The sequence below is a fragment of the Armigeres subalbatus genome, chromosome 2 (genome assembly GCF_024139115.2).
Source record: "Armigeres subalbatus isolate Guangzhou_Male chromosome 2, GZ_Asu_2, whole genome shotgun sequence".
Taxonomy (NCBI): Eukaryota; Metazoa; Arthropoda; class Insecta; order Diptera; family Culicidae; genus Armigeres; species Armigeres subalbatus.
Window position 1 is genome coordinate 316,470,128 of NC_085140.1, and position 23,989 is coordinate 316,494,116.

Consider the following 23,989-nt stretch of genomic DNA (forward strand, 5'->3'; position numbering starts at 1 on the left):
GAGGCTCAGAAGCCTCCTCTGAAGAGGCTCAGGCCTCCTCTGAAGAGGCCTCGAAGCCTCCTCTGAAGAGGCTCGAAGCCTCCTCTGAAGAGGCTCAGAAGCCTCCTCTGAAGAGTCTCAGAAGCCTCCTCTGAAGAGGCCTCAGGAAGCCTCCTCTGAAGAGGCTCAGGCCTCCTCTGAAGAGGCCTGAAGCCTCCTCTGAAGAGGCTCAGGAAGCCTCCTCTGAAGAGGCCTCAGGCCTCCTCTGAAGAGGCTCAGAAGCCTCCTCTGAAGAGGCTCTCTGGAAGCCTCCTCTGAAGAGGCTCAGGAAGCCTCCTCTTAAGAGGCTCAGAAGCCTCCTCTGAAGAGACTCAAGCCTCCTCTGAAGAGGCTCAGGCCTCCTCTGAAGAAGATCAGAAGCCTCCTCTGAAGAGGTTCGAAGCCTCCTTTGAAGAGGTTCAGGAAGCCTCCTTTGAAGAGGCTCAGGCCTCCTCTCAAGAGGCTCGGAAGCCTCCTCTCAAGAGGCTCGGAAGCCTCCTCTCAAGAGGCTCGGAAGCCTCCTCTCAAGAGGCTCGGAAGCCTCCTCTCAAGAGGCTCGGAATCCTCCTCTCAAGAGGCTCGGAAGCCTCCTTTCAAGAGGCTCGGAAGCCTCCTTTCAAGAGACCCCGAAGCCTCTTTCCAAGAGGCTTTGAAGGATGCTTTCAAGAGGCTCGGAAGCCTCCTTCCAAGGAGCTCGGAAGCCTTCTTTTCTAGAGGCTCGAAAGCCTCCTTTTCTAGCTACTCAAAAACCTCCTTTCAAGAGGCTCGGAAGCCTTCTTGCAAGAGGCTCAAAAGTCTCCTTTCAAGAGGCTCTGAAGCCTTTTTCCAAGAGAATTGGAGGGCTCCTTCCGAGAGGCTCGGAAGCCTCTTTTCAAGATGTTCGGAAGCCTACTTTCAAGTGGTTCGGAAGCCTCTTTTCAAGATGTTCGGAAGCCTACTTTCAAGTGGTTCGGAAGCCTTCTTTCAAGAGGCTCGGCAGTCTCCTTTCAAGAGGCTCGGAAGCTTCGCTTCAAGAAGCTCAGAATTCTTCTTTCAATACGCTTAGAAGCATACTATCAAGAGGCTCAGAAGCGTTCTTTCAAGATGCAACGGAAGCTTCCTTTTAAGAGGCGCGGAAGCTTAATCTAAAGGGACTCAAAAGCTTAAAGAAGCTTCCCTTCAAAGGGCTCGGAATTATGTTTCCAGGAGGATTGGAAGCCTGATTTCGAGAGGGGGTACCTAAAATCATGCAAAAGTTCAAAGAGGTACATCTCAAGAAAAAGGTTGAGAACCGCTGTCTTAGAGGAAGAGGGTAAAACCGCCACCCAAAGCAACTTTACAGTTTTCCGATCTTTAAAGCAATTTCCCGGACGGTCTTTGCAAATGTGAACTAGATAATCAGCTCAGTGATGTCTAATGGGCGAAAGAGAATTGATTGCATATTAGTTTTCGATTTGCATACATAAATTCCTGGCTTCTAAATCCAAAATTTCATGAACTTATTATTGTGAACTTATTGTGTGCATTTTGAGATTTTCAGCGATGTGTACTTTAAAGCGTAATGCATTGAACACGCTTGCCTTCTTGCCCAAACTAATGTAAATAAAATTTCATCTAAATATCGGTAGTTTCGCATAGGAAACTAGTTAAACAAATGCACAAATCAAGAAAATGTCACAAGGAGGGTCCAAAATCTGTAGGGATCCAAATCAAGTTGGTTACCCTATCTCTGCAATCCACTTATGTATTTACTCGGTTGTGTTACCAAAACGTACATTTTTTATGCCCTAAAACTTTGTAGTCCTTCGATGAAAATTGAAACTAAGAATTTAGTTTAGAAAGTTACAATCAAAATTTTATTTTTTAGGGTCACCCTAACATTATCTTAATAAATGATACAAACGACGTACAAAAATGGTTCCTTCAGCAAAGTGCCTCAAAATTAAATAAGGAACAACTTTCTAGAGCTAAAATTAGAAATATAGAAGGTAAAATTGTTATCCCAAAATGTAGTGGGACTACCCTATTGCAAAAAAAAACTTCAAAATAAAGCTGTAATAATAAGCTTTGACTTTGCTGAAGACACTTTGTTCTCAAAATATCATCTTCTAGATGAACATAATTTGACCTGAAGTCGATTACGGGCTGGTACTGACGACGGGACACCATAGGCATAGGCTTGCAGGGTTCTTGAAATGGCCGTCGGACGGGATTCGGGCTCGACCTGGTGTCGGTTACGGGCTTGTACCGACGAGACGCCAGCGAAGGCAGAGGCTAGCAGGGTTCTTATCCTTGGTGTTGGCCCACGTGCCAGTGCAAAGGAGACGCCAGTAATGGCGGCAAGCCAGATGGTCAGACGGAAGGCGGACTTGACTTGATGCTGATTACCGGCTTGTATCGACGGAGCGACAGCGATGGCGGAAGCACACCGGTTTCTTGGAAAATTGGAAATCGGCCACGTGTCCACGCAGAGAAGATCCCAACAATGGTGAAGCGCACTCCTAGCGCTTAGCCCGATGTCGTGTCCTTTTTTGTTCAACGGAGATCCTCTGAAGGCGATAGCTTCGTGTCGGTCGTAACTTAGGCACAACCTTCTAGAAGCGTGGATTTCGACCAAACCTGATGGTAAAGATGGCGACTTTCTGCACTTGATTGTCGGTGTTATTGGCGTTTTGCGACACACCTCTGTACACGTAATAGTCTATTACCGACTGGCTTTTCACCCTCTCAGCCTTCTTCTTTTTTCGATTTCATCCTCGGAGTTGGGGTTACCCGAGACAACTTCTCTCGGATTTGGGATGCCACAGTAGCTTTAGTAATTATACTTTTAAAGGAGAAATAGTCATTTTACTAATAAAATAGATGTATATCCTCCCTTATTGGCGCAACATGCGGAGTTTCACATCTTTTGGGTAGTTTGGGTAGTTATTTTTGGATGAAAGTGCGTTAATTATCAACTAAGCAATTGTAACCGTTTTTGGTAACAACTTCGATGCAGAAATTTCTTTTTTCACTTCGCGTTCTCCCGAACTAGCAGGCGTGCCCAGTACCAACACGATCGCGCTCACAATTTGTAATCTGCAGAATAGGAGAAATAATAACGACCACCGATGTCGAGAATTGGCGTTGGGACTCGTTCAAAGAAAAGCCGACCAGCGGACCAGCGAACATCGCAACAAAGTGGGGAAATGTCCCAGACCTGAAACCGTTCGTTCTTACAACTAATGGAAGCAGAATGGCCGACAATGAAAGCTGGCGACACCCCCCGATAAAGAGCCACGTCCATGCTACTTCCACGGGACAGTACAAACTGCTGGAACAAGATGGATTTTCGCAACTAAAATGAGCTATCTGGCTGTCACCTACAGATACAGTTTTATGAGTAACATCAAGAGGAACCTAGCAGGGAGTTATTGGGCTCATTATCCTCACAGAGAGACTCAAAAGTTTACTAATTCGCGAGACACAGTGGCAATGCTTCTCGAAACCCCCAAATTTGCGAACCGTCGTCGGGGGTGACAATGGGTCTGGGGGTGAGAATGGGTCAGCGCCCTCACGTCTGGAGGTCGGATAACAAAATCGTTCAAAAAGGTCTTTTATAATTCAGTTTTCTTGTCCTCAGAGACATTAAATCCATTCTACAAGCATTGTATGTAGTTGAAGCAGTGACCCATTCTCACCCCCATTTGACCCATTGTCACCCCCGACGGCGGAGCATTTGAAAAAGCAGCGCTCTCTATCAGTTATGTCCAGTGACCCTCTTAGACTAACAAGGAATCATTCGAGCGGGTAGTATGATAGGGGCGGCTTTAAATGTCAAAAGGGAGACGAAGTTCCCAGTAATCCTTTGTAACGTTTTACGTTTTTGTTGTTAATTAATTATTCGTAAACTGAAAATATTATAAGATTAAAATAATAACTTTAAATAAAAGCTAAGTATGATAAAATCGAGCTATCTCTGTGCTCAACTCGCGTACATGGAGCATGTGTCGTGAGGTTCAAATTCGCCATGCTCGTTCAAACATCGTAGCGAAGAATCTCCCATAGGTCGTCCATTGCCGAAGGTCTCCGTCAATTTCTGTAGACCGGAGCCATCCGAGAGCACGTGTCGTCCATTGCACGTAGTGAACCCGATCCGAACCGGTGGAACGCCGATCCCCGCTCGGTGGAACGGAAAGGTACGCGAAGCCGGGTCGCTTTGGGTACGTGTGCCTCTATCCGTAAGTGTGGATCGCCCCGGGGACATAATCGGCATTTTTACGCCGCCATTGCTCTCGCGGAACAAAACGGAAGCTTCCGTTCCAGCCGCCACTACATCCGCATCTCTAGTTCGGCCATAACACACACGCGGGTCATCTGTACGTTGCGCGCCAAATTGCAGCGTGGACATCCCGGTGGCAGCCGTCGCATCACCGCCTTCAACGAGGTTTTCTCGAGCCAAAAGCTGCAGATTCGTCGAAGTTCGACGGGCCCCATCGATCATCAAAAACCTGCGCAGGTACGTGTTAGAGCTTAGTTACATGGCCATGTTTGCTCTTATGTTTCCATTCCCGTTGAAAAACGTCCAGCACGAATAAACTATTCTAGAAGTAAAGTGATGGTGATTAGCTTAATTACGTTTAACGTCAGTTTCTTAAATAAACGACTCACTAATTTCGGGAGCCAAACACGTTATTTCTTGGTTGTGTAGAAACCTTTTGCGGTCCCTAAGGTCTTGCGGTGGATGAATGGGAGGAGATTTAGCTTGCGTTTGAGAGATTTTGCCAATTTCGCTTGATAACCGTTCTAGGGTTTTCCCTGAGCCAAACAGTCTCAAAAAGTCGGGCAAATAAAACGTGACCGGTAGTCTCTTGTTGAGAGTGGCGCTAAAGTCGCCGATTAATTAAACTCGGTAAACGTGAACGGTTACACCTTCCTACTAGTGAGGCACTCACACCGAACCGCTTCTTGCTGGGAAACTCGTGTGTGGCTTTCGGCACCCATTGGTCAAAGCAACCGATGCAGCTCAAGGTATGATGTCGTCATGGTATCAAGTGCCACACCAGTTGGACATAATATTTACTTAAAGACCTGTCAGGATGACGGAGGGTGAAAGTCTGATGTAGGTGGTCTGTATATTAGTTTTTCTTATTGTTTACTAAAAGGAGACGACCGGTATCTTTACAGAAAGGTGATTGAAACTAATTGTGGCCGATGCTCGTAATCATACTTGATATCAGACATTTGAAGTGGTGTCCAGTTACCAGTAGAAGCATAAGTATTAGAACGCTAGAGGCGCTGTTATCAGTAGAAGCATAATTACTATAACGCTAGTGGCGCTGTAGTCAATTAAATTATTTTGCTTCTATTGGCCATAATCTATGCATCATGTGCTTTTTGTTGTTGGCTTTATTTATTAAATCGCAGCTGTAGAAGTTACAAAATTAACTGTGTCCAGCCTCTCCAAAAGTATTACACAAATTCAAGCGAGCAAGCTTTTAAACTACTACTACTTAAATCTACTTATAAACTAAAATCTTAATTCATAACAAAATTCAATTATTCATTTAGATACTTTTTGAGGTTTTTTTTATAAGATGACAAATTTGTTTCTAGTTTCAAATAATTTGGAAGTGCATTAAATTGAGTTACTCCGGTATAGAAAAAATGTTTTAGAGCGAGTTCAGTTCGTGGTCTAGCTACATAGAAATTTCCTCTTGATCTCGTACTATGAGTATGTATATCTTGTAATTCAATTAATCTAATGTTCGATTTAACAATATTGCATTTAATTTTATATATAAGAAGTAAAGTGTTGTACATATAGCAAATTCAATGACAGGACTTCTGCTGAATATAAAGTTACAGTAGGCGAAAGTCGGGGAAGATCACGAATAATTTTATCGCTCTATTTTGTAAAACTTTCAGTACGTTTAAATTGGTTGCTGCAGCTGATCCCCAAATTGTGATCATGTAAGATAGATGTGGCAAAATGAAAGAATTATACAGTTGCCAGCAGCTAGCTGTACTTCAGCAATTCCTTGCTTTCCCAAGAGCAAAAACGATTGGTGTAATTTTATTTTTCACCTTATTAATGTGTTTTTTCCAATTTAGATTTTTATCTATAACAAGACCTAAATAATCTACTTCAGAAACTTGAGATAAAGGTTCATTGTTTATGAACAATTCAATAAACGGATTGACATTTTTTAAAGTGAATATCATGAAATTAGACTTTTTGCTATTTATCTCCATTTTATTTATACGAAACCAATGTGGAAGTAAGTTAAGGTCATATTGCATCGTGGTTTGTAGAGTATTTAAATCTTTTGCTTTATATTTACATACAGCATCGTCTGCGTAACATTGTAGTTTTCCCCTTAGGGGCACATTAAATATGTCATTTAAAAAAATATTGACGCCAGACTTTATTGTTAATGGTTCGCTAACGAGGCCATTTACTTGGCATTGTTGCTCTCTGTTTGAAAGGTAGGATTTAATCAAATCTACCGCTGACGAAGTGAAACCGTACGTATCTAATTTTGTTAACAATAGGTCATGAGGAATACAATCAAAAGCCTTTCGCAAGTCAATGAAAATGCATCCTACGTACTCTCCTTGATCTAAACCAGTCACTATGAAATGCAAGAGTTCCAGTGAAGCAGTCTCAGTACTTTTTTTGGGTAAAAAACCAAACTGGTTACTATTCAACAGATCATGTTGTAAAAGATAATTTTTTATTTGTTCATTAATAATATATTCAGGGATTTTTGAAAGCGCCGGTAAAATAGAAACGGGTCGGTAGTTTGTTTTTTTGGACTTATCTCCGGATTTATAAAGCGGAACAATCTTTGCCATTTTTAAAATATTTTCAAATCGTAAAGAATGAATCATATTATTCACAAGCTCCGTAATTTTCAGCGTGATGATGTTGGTACATTTTTGAAGAACTTTTACTGAGATTTTATCTACACCCACTGCTGCCCCGGAATTCAAAGACTTTATAACAGCAGTGTTTTTTTCTGGTTCTATCGTTGAAAATGAAAAAAGAACGTCAGGTCTTGTATTTACATAAGTTAAACAATTGTTTACTGATCCACTATTACTCTGTATATTGAGGCCAATATTTATAAAATATTCGTTGAAGCAATCTGCTATTCGTTTATCCTCGATAATGGTCTCATTATCCTCTATTAGCGAGATATTTTGTGGTTTTGATTTGTCAAAGCTTTTTTGGAAAATTATTTCTCTCAATGTGTCCCAAGTTCTTTTATAGTTATTTATGTTTTGTGTTATCTTACGTTTATAATATTGTTCCTTAGCTAATTTTATCATATTCCCCAGTTGGTTTCGTTTTCTCGCATATATAAGATATAGATTATCTCTCAAAGAAGTAGGAGCTGACTTAAATTGTTTGTATAATTCGTTTTTGTGTCGTATATGGATTAACAAATCATTAGTTATATAAGGCTTTCGTATACCCAGCCTTTTTTTACTAGGGAACACTTCTGTTCTGTTATTGGTAATAATTCCATTGAATTCCTCTACGACATCACTGAATGTTTGACATGAATCAAAATTTCTTTGCGATACAGTTCTGAGAATATTTTCATAGTTAATGAAAACCTTTTTATTTTCAGGTTTATCTCTTCTAGATTTAGATATTTTCACTGATAAAATTAATGTCTTGTGGTCTGAAATTAATGTTTCGGTATCTCTCACACATAAACACAGGTCATATTCAAATATATCGGTAATGCAATGATCAATAACGGTGGAAATTGTATTAGATATCCGAGTTGCGTAGCGCTTGTCAATCTTATTCAATATAACATATCCCAATGATTCCATTGTGCATGTGTATTTATTAACAATGTCAGAGTTAACATCAAGTAAGTTAATATTGAGATCACCACAAATAATCATTCTTTTAAAACTATGTAGCATTTGCTCTAACTGGTCTATAAACAGTGGCACTAATCTACCAGGGATGTACACTCCCATAATTTTAACATTATCTTCTTCTTCTTATATATAAAAATGAAATGGTCTGTGTTCGTATCCGCATAACTCGAAAACGGCTGGTTGAATTTTTTCCATTTCTTCAGCAGAAACATTCGTTATAGTTTCCGACGGGTTTATATGATATTTCCTAATGCGAAAATTACGAGTAAAGTTGAGCAAACCGTGAATAACTAAAATTGTGATTCCTATGCGAACTTTGCATGGGCAGTTCGGAACGCACATTCTCGCCTACTGTGCAGGACAACGTCTGCCGGGTCAACTAGTAATCTATAAGCTCAACAATGAGAAAGTTATTTTCGATGTAGTTATTTTCCAAAACTAGTTAGCTTCGTAAATTCAATAGAACGAATATAGATACGCCACCCCTCTTCCATCTCTACAGCTATGACAAGCCTCGTACCCATTCAAATCGAAGATTTCATTCTCGTACAAGCAAGTTTCAGCAAAACAACTACGTGAATTTCACTATTTAAATCATTTATAAGGAGACCAAGATCCTCTTCTTTATTTCGACAACTTCTCGTATTCAAGTACAGTATGTTTAGATTATCACTAGAAAGAATTATTTCCTCTAGAAAGTGTTCAATATTTAATTCATTTAACAATTCTGTTCCACTATCAGTCATTGAAAATACGCATCATACCAACATTCGATTTAATTGGGAAGTCTTATACTATAGACGATAAATCACTAACATCATTCACACGGATTGCCATTGAGCTTTCATCCTTACGCACATAGACTACACCGTTGAAATACCAAGCCAATTTGTAATTATGGGTGCGTTTGAATTTACGAGCCTCGTTCATTAAAATACGATTAGCACTAGTTAGCCGATGATTAAAGTAAATTCGCTGCTTGACCCCTAGGCCTATTGATTCACAGTCAATCGGATTTTCCCGGGCCGCTTTCATTATACGTTCTTTAAACAAAGCATTCGAAAAACGAACTAAGATGGGCTGCATTCCAGTTCTGTTAGATGAAGATAAGCGGGTTATCCCCTGAACATTCTCGGGAGAACACTGTACATTTAACTCCTTCATAATGCTACTAACAATATCCCCAAGTTTTTCATCTGTTGTCCTGATTACATTGCTGATCAAGAGGTGTCCATCCATAGTAGTTTGCCGGAGACTGTTGAGCTCGTAGTTCAGTTCTTCAATGCGTTTTTCGTTCATTGTACTTATGGTGTTAATCATTCGGACATCTTTAGATAGAGATACTAAGGCGGATTTGTTACTAGCAATGTCCGTTTTGAGCAATTCGAATTGATTGGAGAGAAATTCTTGTGATGTTTTGATAGACTCGACGTCCGACCTCAGCAGCGAAACTGATTTATTAATCTCATTTGAGACTGCATCTAATCGTGTTTTTGTGTCTTCATTCGCTTTAGTTATTTCAATCTTGATCAACTTGTAGAGATCGGTGAGAGACAACTCGTCATGCACATCACCTAAACTACTGCTTTCCCCCGGCGACTCACTATCAGCACAGTGCTGTTTGGCTGATGATGAGCTATTCGATGATGAGCAATATTCTGTGAAATTGATCTTTGACATATCAACTGCCTTTGTTGCAATTCTGAGCTCTATCGGGCATACCGAACCAATTTCCTGAACGAAAGAGTGACGGAGGTGTATTTTCCTATGCAATTTGGCTAAAACCACCATACAAACTTCAAATCAATTGCGCCAGCTTATGCAACAAGCGATTGAGCTGAAATTTTCAGAGATTGATTTTCTTACCCAAAGGCACAATCCTGGGGGGTGCCCCGTAGAATTCGACAACTTTTTTTCTCCCCATACAAGGCTGGGCCACTCTATTGCAGCATATGTGTAGCAGCAGTAGCAACCACACTGTACGTTGAGCAGAACCACAAATGCTAATTTTGTTTTGATTCGATATTCCGTTCCAGTGAGAACCCACGCCAAGTAGGCGCACCGTATAACAATTACTCTTTTTTTTTGATCCCGCAACTGCACAATTATTTGATAAAAAATAACTTTCAGGTGATTTATAGAATCGATTTTAGATGCACATTTCGTTTCTATAGCTGTAATCGACGTTTTAGGAAACTTTATGAGATTTTTGACGAAAGATATCAAGCAATAATAACGTTCAACTGTTTAGCTAAAATGATGCACTTTTATCTTGAAGCTTGCCTCGCTTGCCATGTCATCATGCATCATGTTGTAGTGCATAAGACGCGGTAAGACGCGCGGCTACAAAGCAAGACCATGCTGATGGTGGCTGGGTTCGATTCCCGGTGCCGGTCTAGGTAATTTTCGGATTGGAAATTGTCTCGACTTCCCTGGGCATAAAAGTATCATCGTGCTAGCCTCATGATATACGTATGCAAAAATGGTAACCTGGCTTAGAAACCTCGCAGTTAACAACTGTGGAAGTGCTTAATGAACACTAAGCTGCGAGGCGGCTCTGTCCCAGTGTAGGGATGTAATGCCAATAAGAAGAAGAAGAAGAAGATGTTGTAGTGCATGTTTTGTTCCATCACCAACATCGGTTTGACATTTGTAGTACCAGTACTTTGCCTGCCAGGTCAAAGTAACCTAGATGTTAGTCACGCGAACAGTAACGATATTAGCAATCTTATACTTTTGAATCAACTCTGTTACTCCATACAGCATTTCTCGCTTAACTTTTCAAAAGGACCTAAGTAACATTTTTTTCATGAATTAATTTGAATAGCGCAATCAACAGAAAAACATGAAAACTTTTGATTGCAGTACTCAAATTAATTCATGAAAAAAATGTAACTTAGGTCCTTTTGAAAAGTTAAGCCAGATTTGTGATCAATATGATTCAACCATAGCAACCCAGATTTTGCATAAAGAACTTGGTCGGTACCTTGAATGTCAAATGTATTGCTTTGGTTTGCTTCTAGGTTTGCTTGTTATCAAGCATGAAAATTTGGCTGCTGTGATGAAAAACATGGACATCTGACCCATAAAGTACCGCCTTCAACAAAACATGTTAATCACAAGATTCGAGGCACCATTAGCCAATCAAATGTTTATGCGTCTACTCCACAATTCTCTCACTGATTATTGTACAAAGTTTTGACTCAAATACCAAACATGACTCATTTATGGAAACATGACAAAATTATTGAAATATTTAATTTTAAGCTTCCCCTAGACACACGCGACGTGGATATACACACTTATATTTCTAGACCAACATTTGAAAAAGGCGTAACAGCAAAAAAATATTCCTGCTGCTTCTTCGTCCACATATATAGCTTTATATGTAGACGAAAAATCAGAAGGAATAAATTTTGGCTGTTACGCCCTTTTCAAATGTTGGTCTAGATTTGTTACATTTGGCTTGAATGCCTTCAATGTGGCTTTTAAAAGTTAAGTCTAGCAGAAGTCATAAATATTTAGCTTCGCTAGACCAATTAATTGGAACCCCATTCATAGTAACAATACGTCTGCTTACTTTAATTGATGAGTAGCTCTTCGATGAACCTACGCCGAATGGAGTATCTTTCTGCACTGGACTCGATCGCTTCCAGTCGCCCTGAACATTGAGCGCCCTCAGGTCCTCTTCAACTGCAAGAAGCCATAGTGTATGCGGCCTCTTCCGGCTTCTCTACTAAATATTATCTTCGCATGACATTCTTGCGGCATACGAACAACGTGTCCAGCCCACCGTAGTCTGCCATGTTGTATAAGCTTAACAATATCCAGTCCTTTATACACCTGGTGCAACTCCTGCTTCATGCGACGCCGCCAGATACCGATCAGCCTCCTTTAACGTTCAAGTTGCATGACCGTATAAGGCCACCGGAAGAATCAGAGTAGTATACAGCGCGAATTTTGTCTTCGTTTGCAGACTACGGGACTTAAGCTGGTAACGAAGTCCGTAATAAGTCCTATTTGCATCTGCAATACGCCTTTTCACCTCGCGGGAAACATCATTATCGCACGTCACTAATGTTCCAAGATACACAAATTCTTAAACCACTTCAAATTGTTCTCCATCCAGCACCATTTCACTGCCACCACCACTAATGAAACCACGACCATGTAATTCGTTTTGCTGGTATTGATCGTGAGTCTAATCCTCGCTGTCTTTCTCTTAAAGGGCACAAAAGCCTCCTCCACGGCACAGCGATCAATCCCGATAATATCGATATCGTCCGCAAATCCCAGGACCATATGCGATCTTGTGATAATGATTCCGCTTCTCTGCACACCAGCTCTCCTAATCGCTCCCTATGTCTGCTAGAAGGTTTCAAATAAGAAGCTCTCGGCTTATGTGGGAAAATTAGAAGCTGAGTTTTGGAAGCATTCGGGGAAATTTTCCATTTTTGCAAGTAAGTAGAGAAAATATCCAAGCTTTTTTGCAATCTACTACGAATGACACGAAGGCTTCGCCCTTTGGCTGAAAGGCCCGTGTCATGCAAACAAAGATTATTGACACCCTGGTGGTAAATCAGATCAGTAAATGCCTTGGGGACACCAGCTCTTACAGGAAATCTATCAGATTTCGTTATACAATTCTGATAGTTTACCTGCAGTGAGCGATCTGATAAATAATTTGGGATCAGTTTAATCAAACCTTTAGGTCAAACACTGTCAAATGCTTTCTAAATCAAGAAGAGCAACTCCAGTCGAATATCCTTCAGATTTGTTGAGCTGAATTAAATTCGTAGCTCTTAATAACTGATGGGTGGTTGAATGCACATGGCGAAAACCAAATTGCACGTCAGCAAAAATAGAATTGTAATTAATATGTACCATCATTCTATTTAAAATAATCTTTCAAACAGTTTGCTTATTGAAGAAAGCAAACTGATTAAGGATAACTAAAAGCCTCAGCTGGATTTTTGTCCGATATCAAAATTGGAACAACTTGGCGTTTTCCATTTATCTGGGAAGTATGCCAATTGAAAACATTTGTTAAATAAATTAACCAAAAAGGATAAAGAGCTCTCAGGAAGTTTTTGATAAGCATGTAGAAAATACTATCATCACCCAGGGCTTTTATATTTTTTAAATTTTCTAGTAATAGATTTTAGCTTCCACTTTCATCAGTTCAAAATATTTTCAAAAACTGTCTTAGCATCGCTTCACGGTATTTGGATGGTGCATCTTTTGGTTATATAATATGGTTAATAGCTTAATTTTCAAGTATATTATAAGCGTTATTTCATAAAAAAGCGATATTTTTCTGAGTACTCTACGACAGCTAGTGGCAAATATTAGCAGAAACTCCAATTGTATTCTGAAAGTATACATTCAGGCCCATCGGTTCGCAGACCGCATCCTGCTTTCGTGCTGTGCGGTTCTTTTCTCTCTTTTCTGAAGGAAGTTTTTTATACTACCCGAAGCTATTTTAATTTCAACCGTGCTTCTCAGCGTTATTTGTACCTACTGATCCCGTTACGATCTTTGCTTGGACCCGTGTCTTCAATTTACGTAGGACCCGTTTGCGGAAGTAAAATTCCGACAAGCGCACAATGGTCGGAAAATATTTTCCAAAGCGCGCTCTTTTGACCCTAGCGGGAGCGACGACCTCGATAATAAAAGTTGGTATATGCTTGCCTTGCATAAGAGGTAAAATACCAAAAATAAATATGCAAAATACTTCAGGCATAACATGCTTAGGTAGTTTAATACCAAACGAATAATAATTTGTTATGCGCTTGGTATTGTAATAACAGAGGATGTTATGCCTGAAGTATTTTGCATAATAATGTTTAGTATTAATTACTTCTTAAGCAAGGCAGGTTCATAACAAAGTAAGATATCAACAACAAAATTTGGTATGTAGAATTGAGTTATTTTTTCATGCTCGGGTAGTATTGTAATTTAAATTCTATCAAATGATTCACACAATTCATACAATTAATTAAAAAAAAACCTTAACATAAGAAAACATTCTCGAATTTAATTTATTGATATTAAAAGGCAATTTTCGGATTGGAAATTGTCTCGACTTCCCTGGGCATAAAAGTATCATCGCTAGCCTCATGATGCTAACCTGGCTTAGTAACCTGGCAAAAATGGTAACCTGGCTTAGAAACCTCGCAGTTAATAACTGTGGAAGTGCTTAGTGAACACTAAGCTGCGAGGCTGCTCTGTCCCAGTGTGGGGATGTAATCCCAATAAGAAGAAGAAGAAGTTGGTAGATCTGCATAGCGTTTTTCAAACAGACAGCTTTCCTATACAGTTTGTAATATAGACAACTTTCTTTCAGTCAGTGGTAAGACTAGAACACACACAGAGGTTCTATGGATGCCGACACATATTTCGATAGTATGCTTTATGCAAAAAATTCCCTCAGTAACTTTGTTTAAGTCATATAATCATTACTTTTCCATCATGAACCATGGGCTCTCATGCTGCGAATTTCTGAGCATTCCCCAATATACGAGAGGCACCACTTTTGTACCACTTTGTTTCCGGAGCGACAAAATTCAATTGCTGATGACAATCGTAAAATTACACAATGTATGAATGTACGCATTATGCGCCGCTGTGTAGAAACTGTAGATTGCCAATGTATTTTTTGCTCCACCAAAAATCTGACGCCAAGAATAGCAAACTTTTATACTGCTGAGGGAGCAACTTAACCATGTAAATTCTTTTATGTCGGTTGCATGTTCGGCGTGTATTCGCGATGAGACACGAAATAGCTGTAAAACAGTCAAAATTACGACGTCGTCATGTGTGCCACTGGGAGCAATTTGCATAGTCTAATACCGCCCCATTTAGAAATAGATACGGAACTAGGATTTAATCTGTCCAAATAGCCACTTTCTAATTCAATTAGGCGAGCTCGTTTCAATAGAACTGAAGCGCACATAGAAATTCCGATCATTTCCAATCGCTCTCATCCCGTGCGGCGGCGATTGGGCCATCTCTGTTAATTATGCAAAGTAATGCGATACCATCGCATCAAGTGGGTATGGTAAACACGTTTCCCCGGACTCACACATCTACGGTCTTGTTCAAACATCATCTGGAAATTGTAATGTCGGAATTTGCACGTTACACTATCTGTCCCGCATTTTATCGCTCACCCAAACTGTATCGATCCCCTTCAGATTTTTTTTCGACTCTGTATGCATACTTCCTTTCTCCGAAACCCACACGCCCCACGTCGACATTGTGTAAATCCCTGTAGAACGTCTGTTGATTGGTTCCGTCGTTCTTTCAAGGGTAACTTGGGGCGCATACAGTCCCAATATTTGCGTAAAGTGTTACAATGTGTGCTTCCGATCCTCAAAATTCCCTACGCTGCTGTGCAATGCATTGAGTGTATTTATGTTTCCGAGCACACACACAAGCCGATGGATTGGGCATTCGAAGCCGACTGAATTAAAGAAACCCCACACGTAGACGAGCTACCGCGTTCCCGGTTGCGGTAGCTTCAACCTTCAACCATGAACGTTGTTTACACCGGTCACAACCCAGCCCAGCAGTAGCAATAGTGTATCCCATTTCTCCGTCCAAACCTAATTTGCATAATTCAATTTTGCCATTGCAGCCGGCCGGTGGTCGCAGTGGACCGAGTGGAGCGAATGTGCACCGGACTGTACCCAGACGCGTTACCGGTCCTGCATCGGTGGACCGGTCATTGCGTCGTCCTCGGCAGCGGCCGCCCTGGTGGCCAATACGACGACGGCCAGCATGATGCTGGACAAACAGCCGTACGATGGCGGCACCATCAACTGCGTCGGGAAGAGCCTCCAGTCGGCCAAGTGCACCGGAGGGGCGTGCAGCTACAGTGTTCAAGGTAGGTGTCCTTGTATGGGTTTTGGGGTGGAGATTGAAGGGATTTTGGGAGAATGATGACAATTTGGATAAGGGATGGATACAGATGGGTGCCTGATTGGAAGCTCTTACAATGAATCACATATTACGGACTTAGACGGTTAGCACAGGAACCGATTTGAAAAAAAAAAACTGTATTTTATGTTATCGAACACAACACTGCCAAAAATGCATAATCGACTTTAAACTGTTGTAAATTGCAATTGTATTTGATGGGAAATCTTCTAAAAAGTTCAATCCGCGAGAGATGTTTTAAAAATGTCTCAAAACTTCACTATTTTTTTATAAAATTTTAATTTATTTTTTATAAAAGATAAAACTGACATTCGACTGTGTTGAAGTCGTATAATAAAACTCTTTATATTGTCATTAGAAAGACAATATTCAACCCCTCGTGCTCCTAGACATCGTCAATCGCTTCAATCATTCTTTGCTTAGAACATTCGGATGTTCACCCTAGACGTTCAAAGACCAGCATCACATCACCATCATCATCATCATCACGGCTCTAGCAACGGTGCCGACAATCTACAACATTGAGCAGAACCGTGATCGTCGACCGGGCCACTACCGACGATTGCGATGCCGGCGGTGGAACGGAAAGAGCGTGTCCCGTTGATTTATGGCAACGTTTATCACTCATTTGCATAATTTTTTGGGTAAACACTTTTCCCGTCGTCGTTGACGTCGCCGCCGCCATCGTCGTTCATCATTCTGCTGGTCCGGCACTTTTCATGCAATTTCCCACCCAACCCAGGGATTTCGATTGGACAACAAAAAATCCTACAAATTCCGTCCCATCCAACACCGACATCATCATCGTCGTCCTCGTCGTCGTCATCGGTAGCATCCGGAATGGCATAATTTTGTGCGGTGACATGGCAGACGGCGGTGGCAGCGCAGTGGCGGAGGCAGGCTTTCTCCTCTTTTTTCGCCAGAAACGATCCATTAATGCACTCTAATTGGGGTGCTGTCGATTGTTGACACAAACATTCACACGAATTGTCCAATTGCTGGTCGGATGGTAGTCTGCTTGGGATGGAGGTCTATGGAACGAGAGGACATTTCTGTGGGTCGTCCAATGATAAATTGGTTGGGATTAAAAAACTCATCGGTAATCGGGAAAGATTCGGGGTGGCGAATGAGATGCACTTTAGAGGCAGAAAGCTTTTTTTTCGTGTACATAAATCCTTAATGGAAATATTGTGATAAGATGACAAGTTTTGTCTTCATTTTAGCGGAAGCTGCTGCCATTTACCATTTGGTGATGCTGACCGGAGGATGGCTAAAGTTTCATTGGAATGGGACGCTCGCAACGAACGGTCCTAATGAATGCGTTTTGGAAGCGACAGCCATCCTATTGTTTGAGTAATGGCTTAGGGTGGAGTTGCTGTCTATCATGAGTCAACAGTGTAGCAAGGAGAGCTTCTATCGAAATATGTAGCAAGAATCTCTTATTTTTTTTTTTGAAATAGTTGATATCACAGTCGAAACAGATTCTTCGCGACAACTTACCTCCATGCTCTGTCCATACCAAAAGAAAAGCTGGTTTGTTTCCGTACGTCATTCCATTTTTTGTGTAGTAAGACTGCTTTGAATATGTTTTAAAAATTTTGTCTCTTCCCTTTCGAATTTTTCTGTCCAAAAATGACTATGTAAAGCTGCAATAATGAAATATCAAACAAGTTTTACTAGTTCTGCTACTTCTAGTTAATATTTTTTTATATCATTAGAAGTAATTGCTAATTTACTGTAATATGATTTAAGAGATCATCATTTTCTAAACATTCTCTTAAAAATCCGATGAATTTTTTAAATCTGTTTTAATATGTTTTTCCTTTGACCACTCGGAGAATTTTAGACCCTATTTTTTGATATTTGGTACAATTCAAGAACGAAAATAAACTTTTCCAAAATCACTTCATCTGTTCCTTTATATATTTGTAATCTATATTAGTAATAACGACTACGCCTATGAAACGTTTCGTAACATGTTAATGTTTGGTACCACCCTCGCACACATTCGATTCCAGCAGATACAAAATGCCCTAAATGAAGCATAACAATATGTAAACAGAATTTGCCAACTCGGCTCTACTGTGGATATGTTTGTCAAACAATCATTACCATAAATAAACGGGATCAGAGCCCGTAGCCTTCGCCGGAATCCCTCGTATGCACTTTTGAAGATAGCCAAACGGCGAACACTGTTTGCCGAAACGTTTTCTGTCCCCCTTATCTACCGAGGCAGCACTGCCGGGGCTGCCTCGCAGATGTTATCGATACATTTCCCATGCCATCCGATTCCTCTGCAAAGCAAACATCCCATAATCTCCTTAATGGGCCAAAAGATTGCCCACATTGCGATGCGGAAAACTGATCCATCGAACCCTTCGTTTTGGATGCCGATTCAAATAATTAAAACATACCAATTAGAATCCAGTTACAGTAGAAAATGGGAATCTATTCGAGATCCTTACAGCAAAGTTGTTTTAGATCGAGTGTATGCCAATCCTTCATTCCAAGTTATGCTTAAATTGAGTTGACTGTGAAGCAAAGCCATACACGAATTCCTTTTTTTATCCGTAATAAAATTCGTACCCCGGAAGCAGACACCGGAATTGAATCTGCACACTTTTTTACTTCACTTCCTTGAATTTAGGGGAAAACAGCTTGACATGATCCAAAGCATAAAATTAAAGTATTATTGAAAATTACAAAATGAAATTATTTTTTTAATGTGACATAAATGTGACTTAAATTATCCTAAAAGAATCTCGCGTTGTTTGAATGGTTTGAAAACGAGATGCATTTTGGACCATCTTCCGATACGCACAAAAGAAGCGACAGAATGGAGAATAATTTCAGATTTCAGAATTTCTTCAACGATGGAACACATTGGGAAGAATTATGTTTTTATAGGTGTAAAATATTCGGCAAACATATTACTGAGAAGAGTTTCTAAAGCTGGAATTTTTGTACTTGGAGCTTCAAAGCAAGGTCATTCCAAGGGTGGCCGCCCACTTGTCCAGTTTGACCCAGATTGTTTTTATGTGCAAAATTTCACGACTTTCCTGGACATCAAAATAATGTCGCACCAGCCAGCAAAGATCTTCCGGAAAACATTCAAACACCGAATGTAGATTTCGGACGCATAACAGTTTTGATCGTTTCCGCAATAAATCCATTCCGGTGTGTACCGAAAGCGAAATAAAAATCCTAATGATGGTTGGGCCATTCTGGAAGCTTTTAATTTGCGCCTGCAGCATCAGCATCAGCGGGAGCCGTGTGTTGTTCTCGTTAAGCAGCGCGCCGCTGCTGTTCCGTTGTCCGTTTTAATGAGAAAACGTGAAAGTGATATAATATTCCGCCGAAGGGCCCCATAATGAATGGGAAGTGGCAAGACGGGGCGTGGAAATGGTTATGATTTGGTGCAAGGCTCGCCAAGCGCGGAGGAAAGGTCAAGTGCTGCTTAAGCAGCACACTAAAGTGTAGGATTTTCGCCGAACCGACCCGGCCGGGCCGGCCTCGATGACGGGCGAATCGTTTACGAGATAATGTAAATTACGATTAAATGAAATATAAAGTGGACCTTTTTCTGCATGGTTGATATTCAAAGCTAAGAAGATGATTACGGGCATTCTTTGGCGTTTTATTATGGCAGTTCGTTCTGGGTTGAATTGTATCGCGTAATGGTGATTAACTGAATAGGGAATTAACTGAAATGTTTTGAAAGATACTCAAGTTTATAATTGATGAAATGTTTTTTAAGAAAACAAAACATGATTTACCTATGTTTGACCAGAGAAGTTGGGCGCACATAGTATTAGACAATGGACAAGACGTTTCGTCTAGCCAAGGTACATGTACTTGAACAAGTTTCTCACTAACACTCGAAACTGTCCTGAAGCAAACCGCATTTAGTGATCACATTGTCACCTCTGCCTGAGTACATCGAACTTAATTGTGAAGTATACATTTTGCTTCCAGCATTTTGAATGGAACCAATTGGTTCTGATACCAAAGCTTAACCCTTCGTGGGCAGTGACTTCTACATTACTGCCATAATTTTATGTTACTGTTGTTATGTCGGATATTTTGAAACTTTTTTTTTTTAATCTTCAAAGTTATCCAATTTTGTTTTGTTGGCCCTCAAAATACTATTCTTGGGAAAAAAAATCCAAGGGAGGGGGTCATAATTGTTTTTCAATATTTGTATCGGCCCTATTTATTTAAAAAAAATGAAAAAGGGAAAAACTCCTTTAAGTGAATTCCTTTCAAATTCTTTCTCAAAGAGACACAAAACCACTTTATATGAATTCTACGAGGATAACTTGACGTCGATGTGTTGTGGCCTTTTTAAGGGTCGTATAAAGTCTATCGTATATCGTAAATAATTGCAAAATAATTGGAAAAGTGGTTTTAAATTTGTAACCATTGGAGTCAAATGACGTCTAAGCCAAAAACGAAGGTTTCATTGGATCAATAATCTGAAATTTTAGAAAAAAGGAAAAACAAACATTATATGAGATGTAACTGAAAAAAAAGTTTCATTGTCGTCATATGTATTTTCATAAGAAAGTACATCATGAATGGATACTGGAACAGTTGGTGAAACATATCGGGAACAAACAAAAAGGATGTGCCTTACACCAAATGCCCGGATGAGCAACCGAAATTCCCTGATCCCGAATCCTAAGCCCCGTCAATCCTTAAATATTGTAAACTAACCTCGAGTCACCACGAGTACGCTAGCATCTACCCCTCTCTTACTAAACATGGCTCCGTAAAGTGTTATACACGCCTGAGCCTACCAAATAAACGACCTTGAAAAAAGTATGTGATCAATATCTTCATATGCTATGCCAAAGATTAGTGTCATTTATATTTTTGCGAAAATGAATTTAATGAAATTTCGTCCAATAGAAACAATTTTAAATCATGGAGAACAATTTACCTTCGGACGAATAGAGTGACAATATTGTTCTTTATCTTTAAAATTCCATGAAATTTGCCAGTTAATAATTGACTGTTTCATTTATTTAGATTTATCAGATTGCCGGCCCAATTTTATTCCGATCAAATCGAGAAAAAAAATACATTAAATTTTTGCTAATTTGCTCTATACAGTAACTTAACGGCAACTGCAGCTGTCTACGACGAAAGTGACATCAAAGTTGATTACCGCGCAGATTTTACTGAACCAGCAAAGTTTATGGCAAAGGTTGATTACTTTTACTACGCCTTGTAGCCGGTTAGAAGCCATGAACTGGATAATAAAACATTATGTGGACTTAATTAGGGGCCCTCCTTAACCGTGCGGTAAGACGCGCGGCTACAAAGCAAGACCATGCTGAGGGTGGCTGGGTTCGATTCCCGGTTACAGTCTAGTCAATTTTCGGATTGGAAGTTGTCTCGACTTCCCTGGGCATGAAAGTATCATTGTGTTAGCCTTATGATATACGAATGCAAAAACTGGTAACTTGGCTTAGAAACCTCGCAGTTAATAACTGTGGAAGTGCTTAATGAACACTAAGCTGCGAGGCGGCTCTGTCCCACTGTGGGGATGTAATGCCAATAAGAATAAGAAGAGGAAGTGGACTTAATTGATATAAGAAAAACTGGCAACAATATTAAAAATTTGCACTGAAACATCATTTCAATGTCAAAATTTGCTAGGATTACAAAAAAAAATGACAGCACGAGATATATGCTCAGAAGTTTTATTGAAATTTACATGAAGTTTGATACTCATATTGCCTGGACAGGATATGTTCTATTGATCCCGGTTCCATAATGACTGGATGCGTTCTATTCCCCGGAACTGGAGTTCAATTGAAAAATTAACTGAAAATGTCGAAGTCATTTGTAATTATCTACGTTTACCGGTCAAGCCTTGGTTGGCTCCATATTTGGTCAGGATTTTATAAGGTATATCCGAATTTCTGAACGAAGTCTTAACGGAATGTCCAAAGGAATTTTCGGAGAAATCTAAGACTGTCGGAAGTTTCTTCAGTAGTTACTGTGAAAAATCCTTCAGTATTTTTTTCGGATATTCCTTCAGTATACTGTTCGGGAATTTCTAATTTCGTCCAAGAACTTCGCAAGGAGTTCCAAAAAAGTTCTTTCCGAAAGAATTTTTGGGAAAATACCTTAACGATTTTCCAAAGGTTTCCCTAAACAAATTTCTGAAGGAATGCGTGGAGGAAGTTCCGAACCAATTCCTGAGGGAAATTCCGAACAACATCTGAAAGACTTTCTGGAATTCGTTTCCGAAGGAGTTTTTGTACAACTCCTTGAGGGAATTTCTTAACGAATCTCCAAAGGAATTTCTGGAGAAAATTGCGAATCAACCAGGGCATTTCTTGGCGAACTGTTGGTTCTCCATCTCTGAAGACGGTATAAATCTAAAACTAGCTGGTGTTGAAGGAAGAGAAAGGTCATCCTGGACATGCAAATTAAAACTTGGTGAGAGAATTCCATTATATTTTTTTTTTTTTTTTATCTTTCGTTTATTTGGAAGGCTCATTTGCCGTGGAGCGTTACGGAGCCGAAATCAAGTTTAACAATACATTTCTTGATTCTTATACATAGTGTTAGTTTTGGGGAACCGAAAGACTCGCGGTTTAGTCGAGGTTAGGGAATACAATAATACAGTAGGAAAGGAAAGGATTTTAGGGTGCTTAAGTAATTACTATGCTGATGTTCACAAAGTTGACATTCCTCGCTTTTTTACATCTGTAACGGGACAAACAAACTTTTTTGGGAGACAACGACGAGAGGAAGACATACGGAAGGGATTAACGACAGACATGGAAATGTACAACAAGAGGAAGACATTCGATATGGGGTACGACAGACAAGGGAATGGGCAGACAATGATTACAGTTTTACATCAGCAACTTTCAAAAATTGGTGGACCAGGGACATGTACTCGAGATCAAGGCCCGACAACACTTCCCTAATAGGCTTTGGTTGTTTTCCTCGGACCCGGAGATGTTCAGTTAGCGCAGATCTGGGGCCACGATGCTCCTCGCACGCCCACACGACATGATCGATGTCCTGATAATCCTCGCCGCAAACACAGAGATTTCCTTTCGAGAGCCCCACTCTGAAAAGATGTGCATTTAGAGTGTAGTGATTGGACATTAGACGACACATGGTTCGAATGAAGTCTCGTCCCATATTCAATTTTTTGAACCATGGACGCTTCGACACCTGCGGGCGAATTTTCTGTTGCCAGCTGTTCAAGGTTTCCTGACGAACTAATGTGAAAAATTCATCGAAGGTGATTTTCCGATCGTAAATATCACCTTCCATAGCGCCCACCTTAGCCAAAGAGTCCGCTTTCTCATTTCCCGGGATCGAGCAATGAGAAGGGACCCAAGCCATGGTGATTGTGTAAGACCGTTGTGATAAGGCACTCAAAGCTTTCCGTATCCCATTTAGAAGATACGCTGAGTGCTTAACCAGTTTCATTGACCGAACAGCCTCCAAGGAACTTAGACTGTCGGTGAAGATGAAAAAGTGGTCAGGAGGTAGGGATGCGATTTGCTCGAGTGAATAGTGTATAGCTGCTAGCTCAGCAGTATACACGGAACAAGGCTCTTTGAGCTTAAAGTAGGCGCTATGAAAACGTTGAAAACACCGAAACCAGTGGAGTCATCAATTTTTGACCCGTCTGTAAAAAGCTTCTCTCCTCACTGGCGTGCCCGTATTTGCTTGCAAATAATGGAGGTATGACCTCCGCACACAGAAAGTCTGGTATTCCATGAACCTCCTGCTTCATGGACAGATCAAAAGTAACAGAGGAACTGTAAGAGTCTAAGAAGTTAGCACGATTGGTATCTACCGAAGAAGGGCTTACCTCCAGCGTTATGTACCAGTGGTAAATACTCATGAATTGAGATTGAGGGTTTTGTTCGAGCAGCTTCTCGAAGTTATCAATGACCAATGGATTGAGAACCTCACAGCGGATGAGGAACCGGAGCGATAATTCCGCGAAACGATCTGTTAGTGGCAGTACTCCCGCAAGTACTTCCAAGCTCATTGTATGTGTCGAATTCATACATCCTAACGCGATACGGAGACAGCGGTACTGAATCCTTTGAAGCTTCAGCATGTGTGTTTTAGCCGCGGACTGGAAGCAGAAACTACCGTATTCGAGGACCGACAAAATGGT

General features: G+C 40.5%; 1 protein-coding gene across 4 annotated transcripts in view; it reads left to right on the forward strand.

The window, feature by feature from the left end:
- The window catches only part of LOC134212637 (netrin receptor unc-5-like), a 909,680-nt gene that overhangs the window by 533,467 nt on the left and 352,224 nt on the right, over positions 1-23,989 (forward strand). For all 4 annotated transcript variants that reach the window (XM_062690661.1, XM_062690659.1, XM_062690660.1 and 1 more), the window contains one exon: positions 15,521-15,769. In XM_062690661.1, the coding sequence (XP_062546645.1) occupies positions 15,521-15,769 (249 nt within the window). The remainder of the gene's footprint in view (positions 1-15,520; positions 15,770-23,989) is intronic.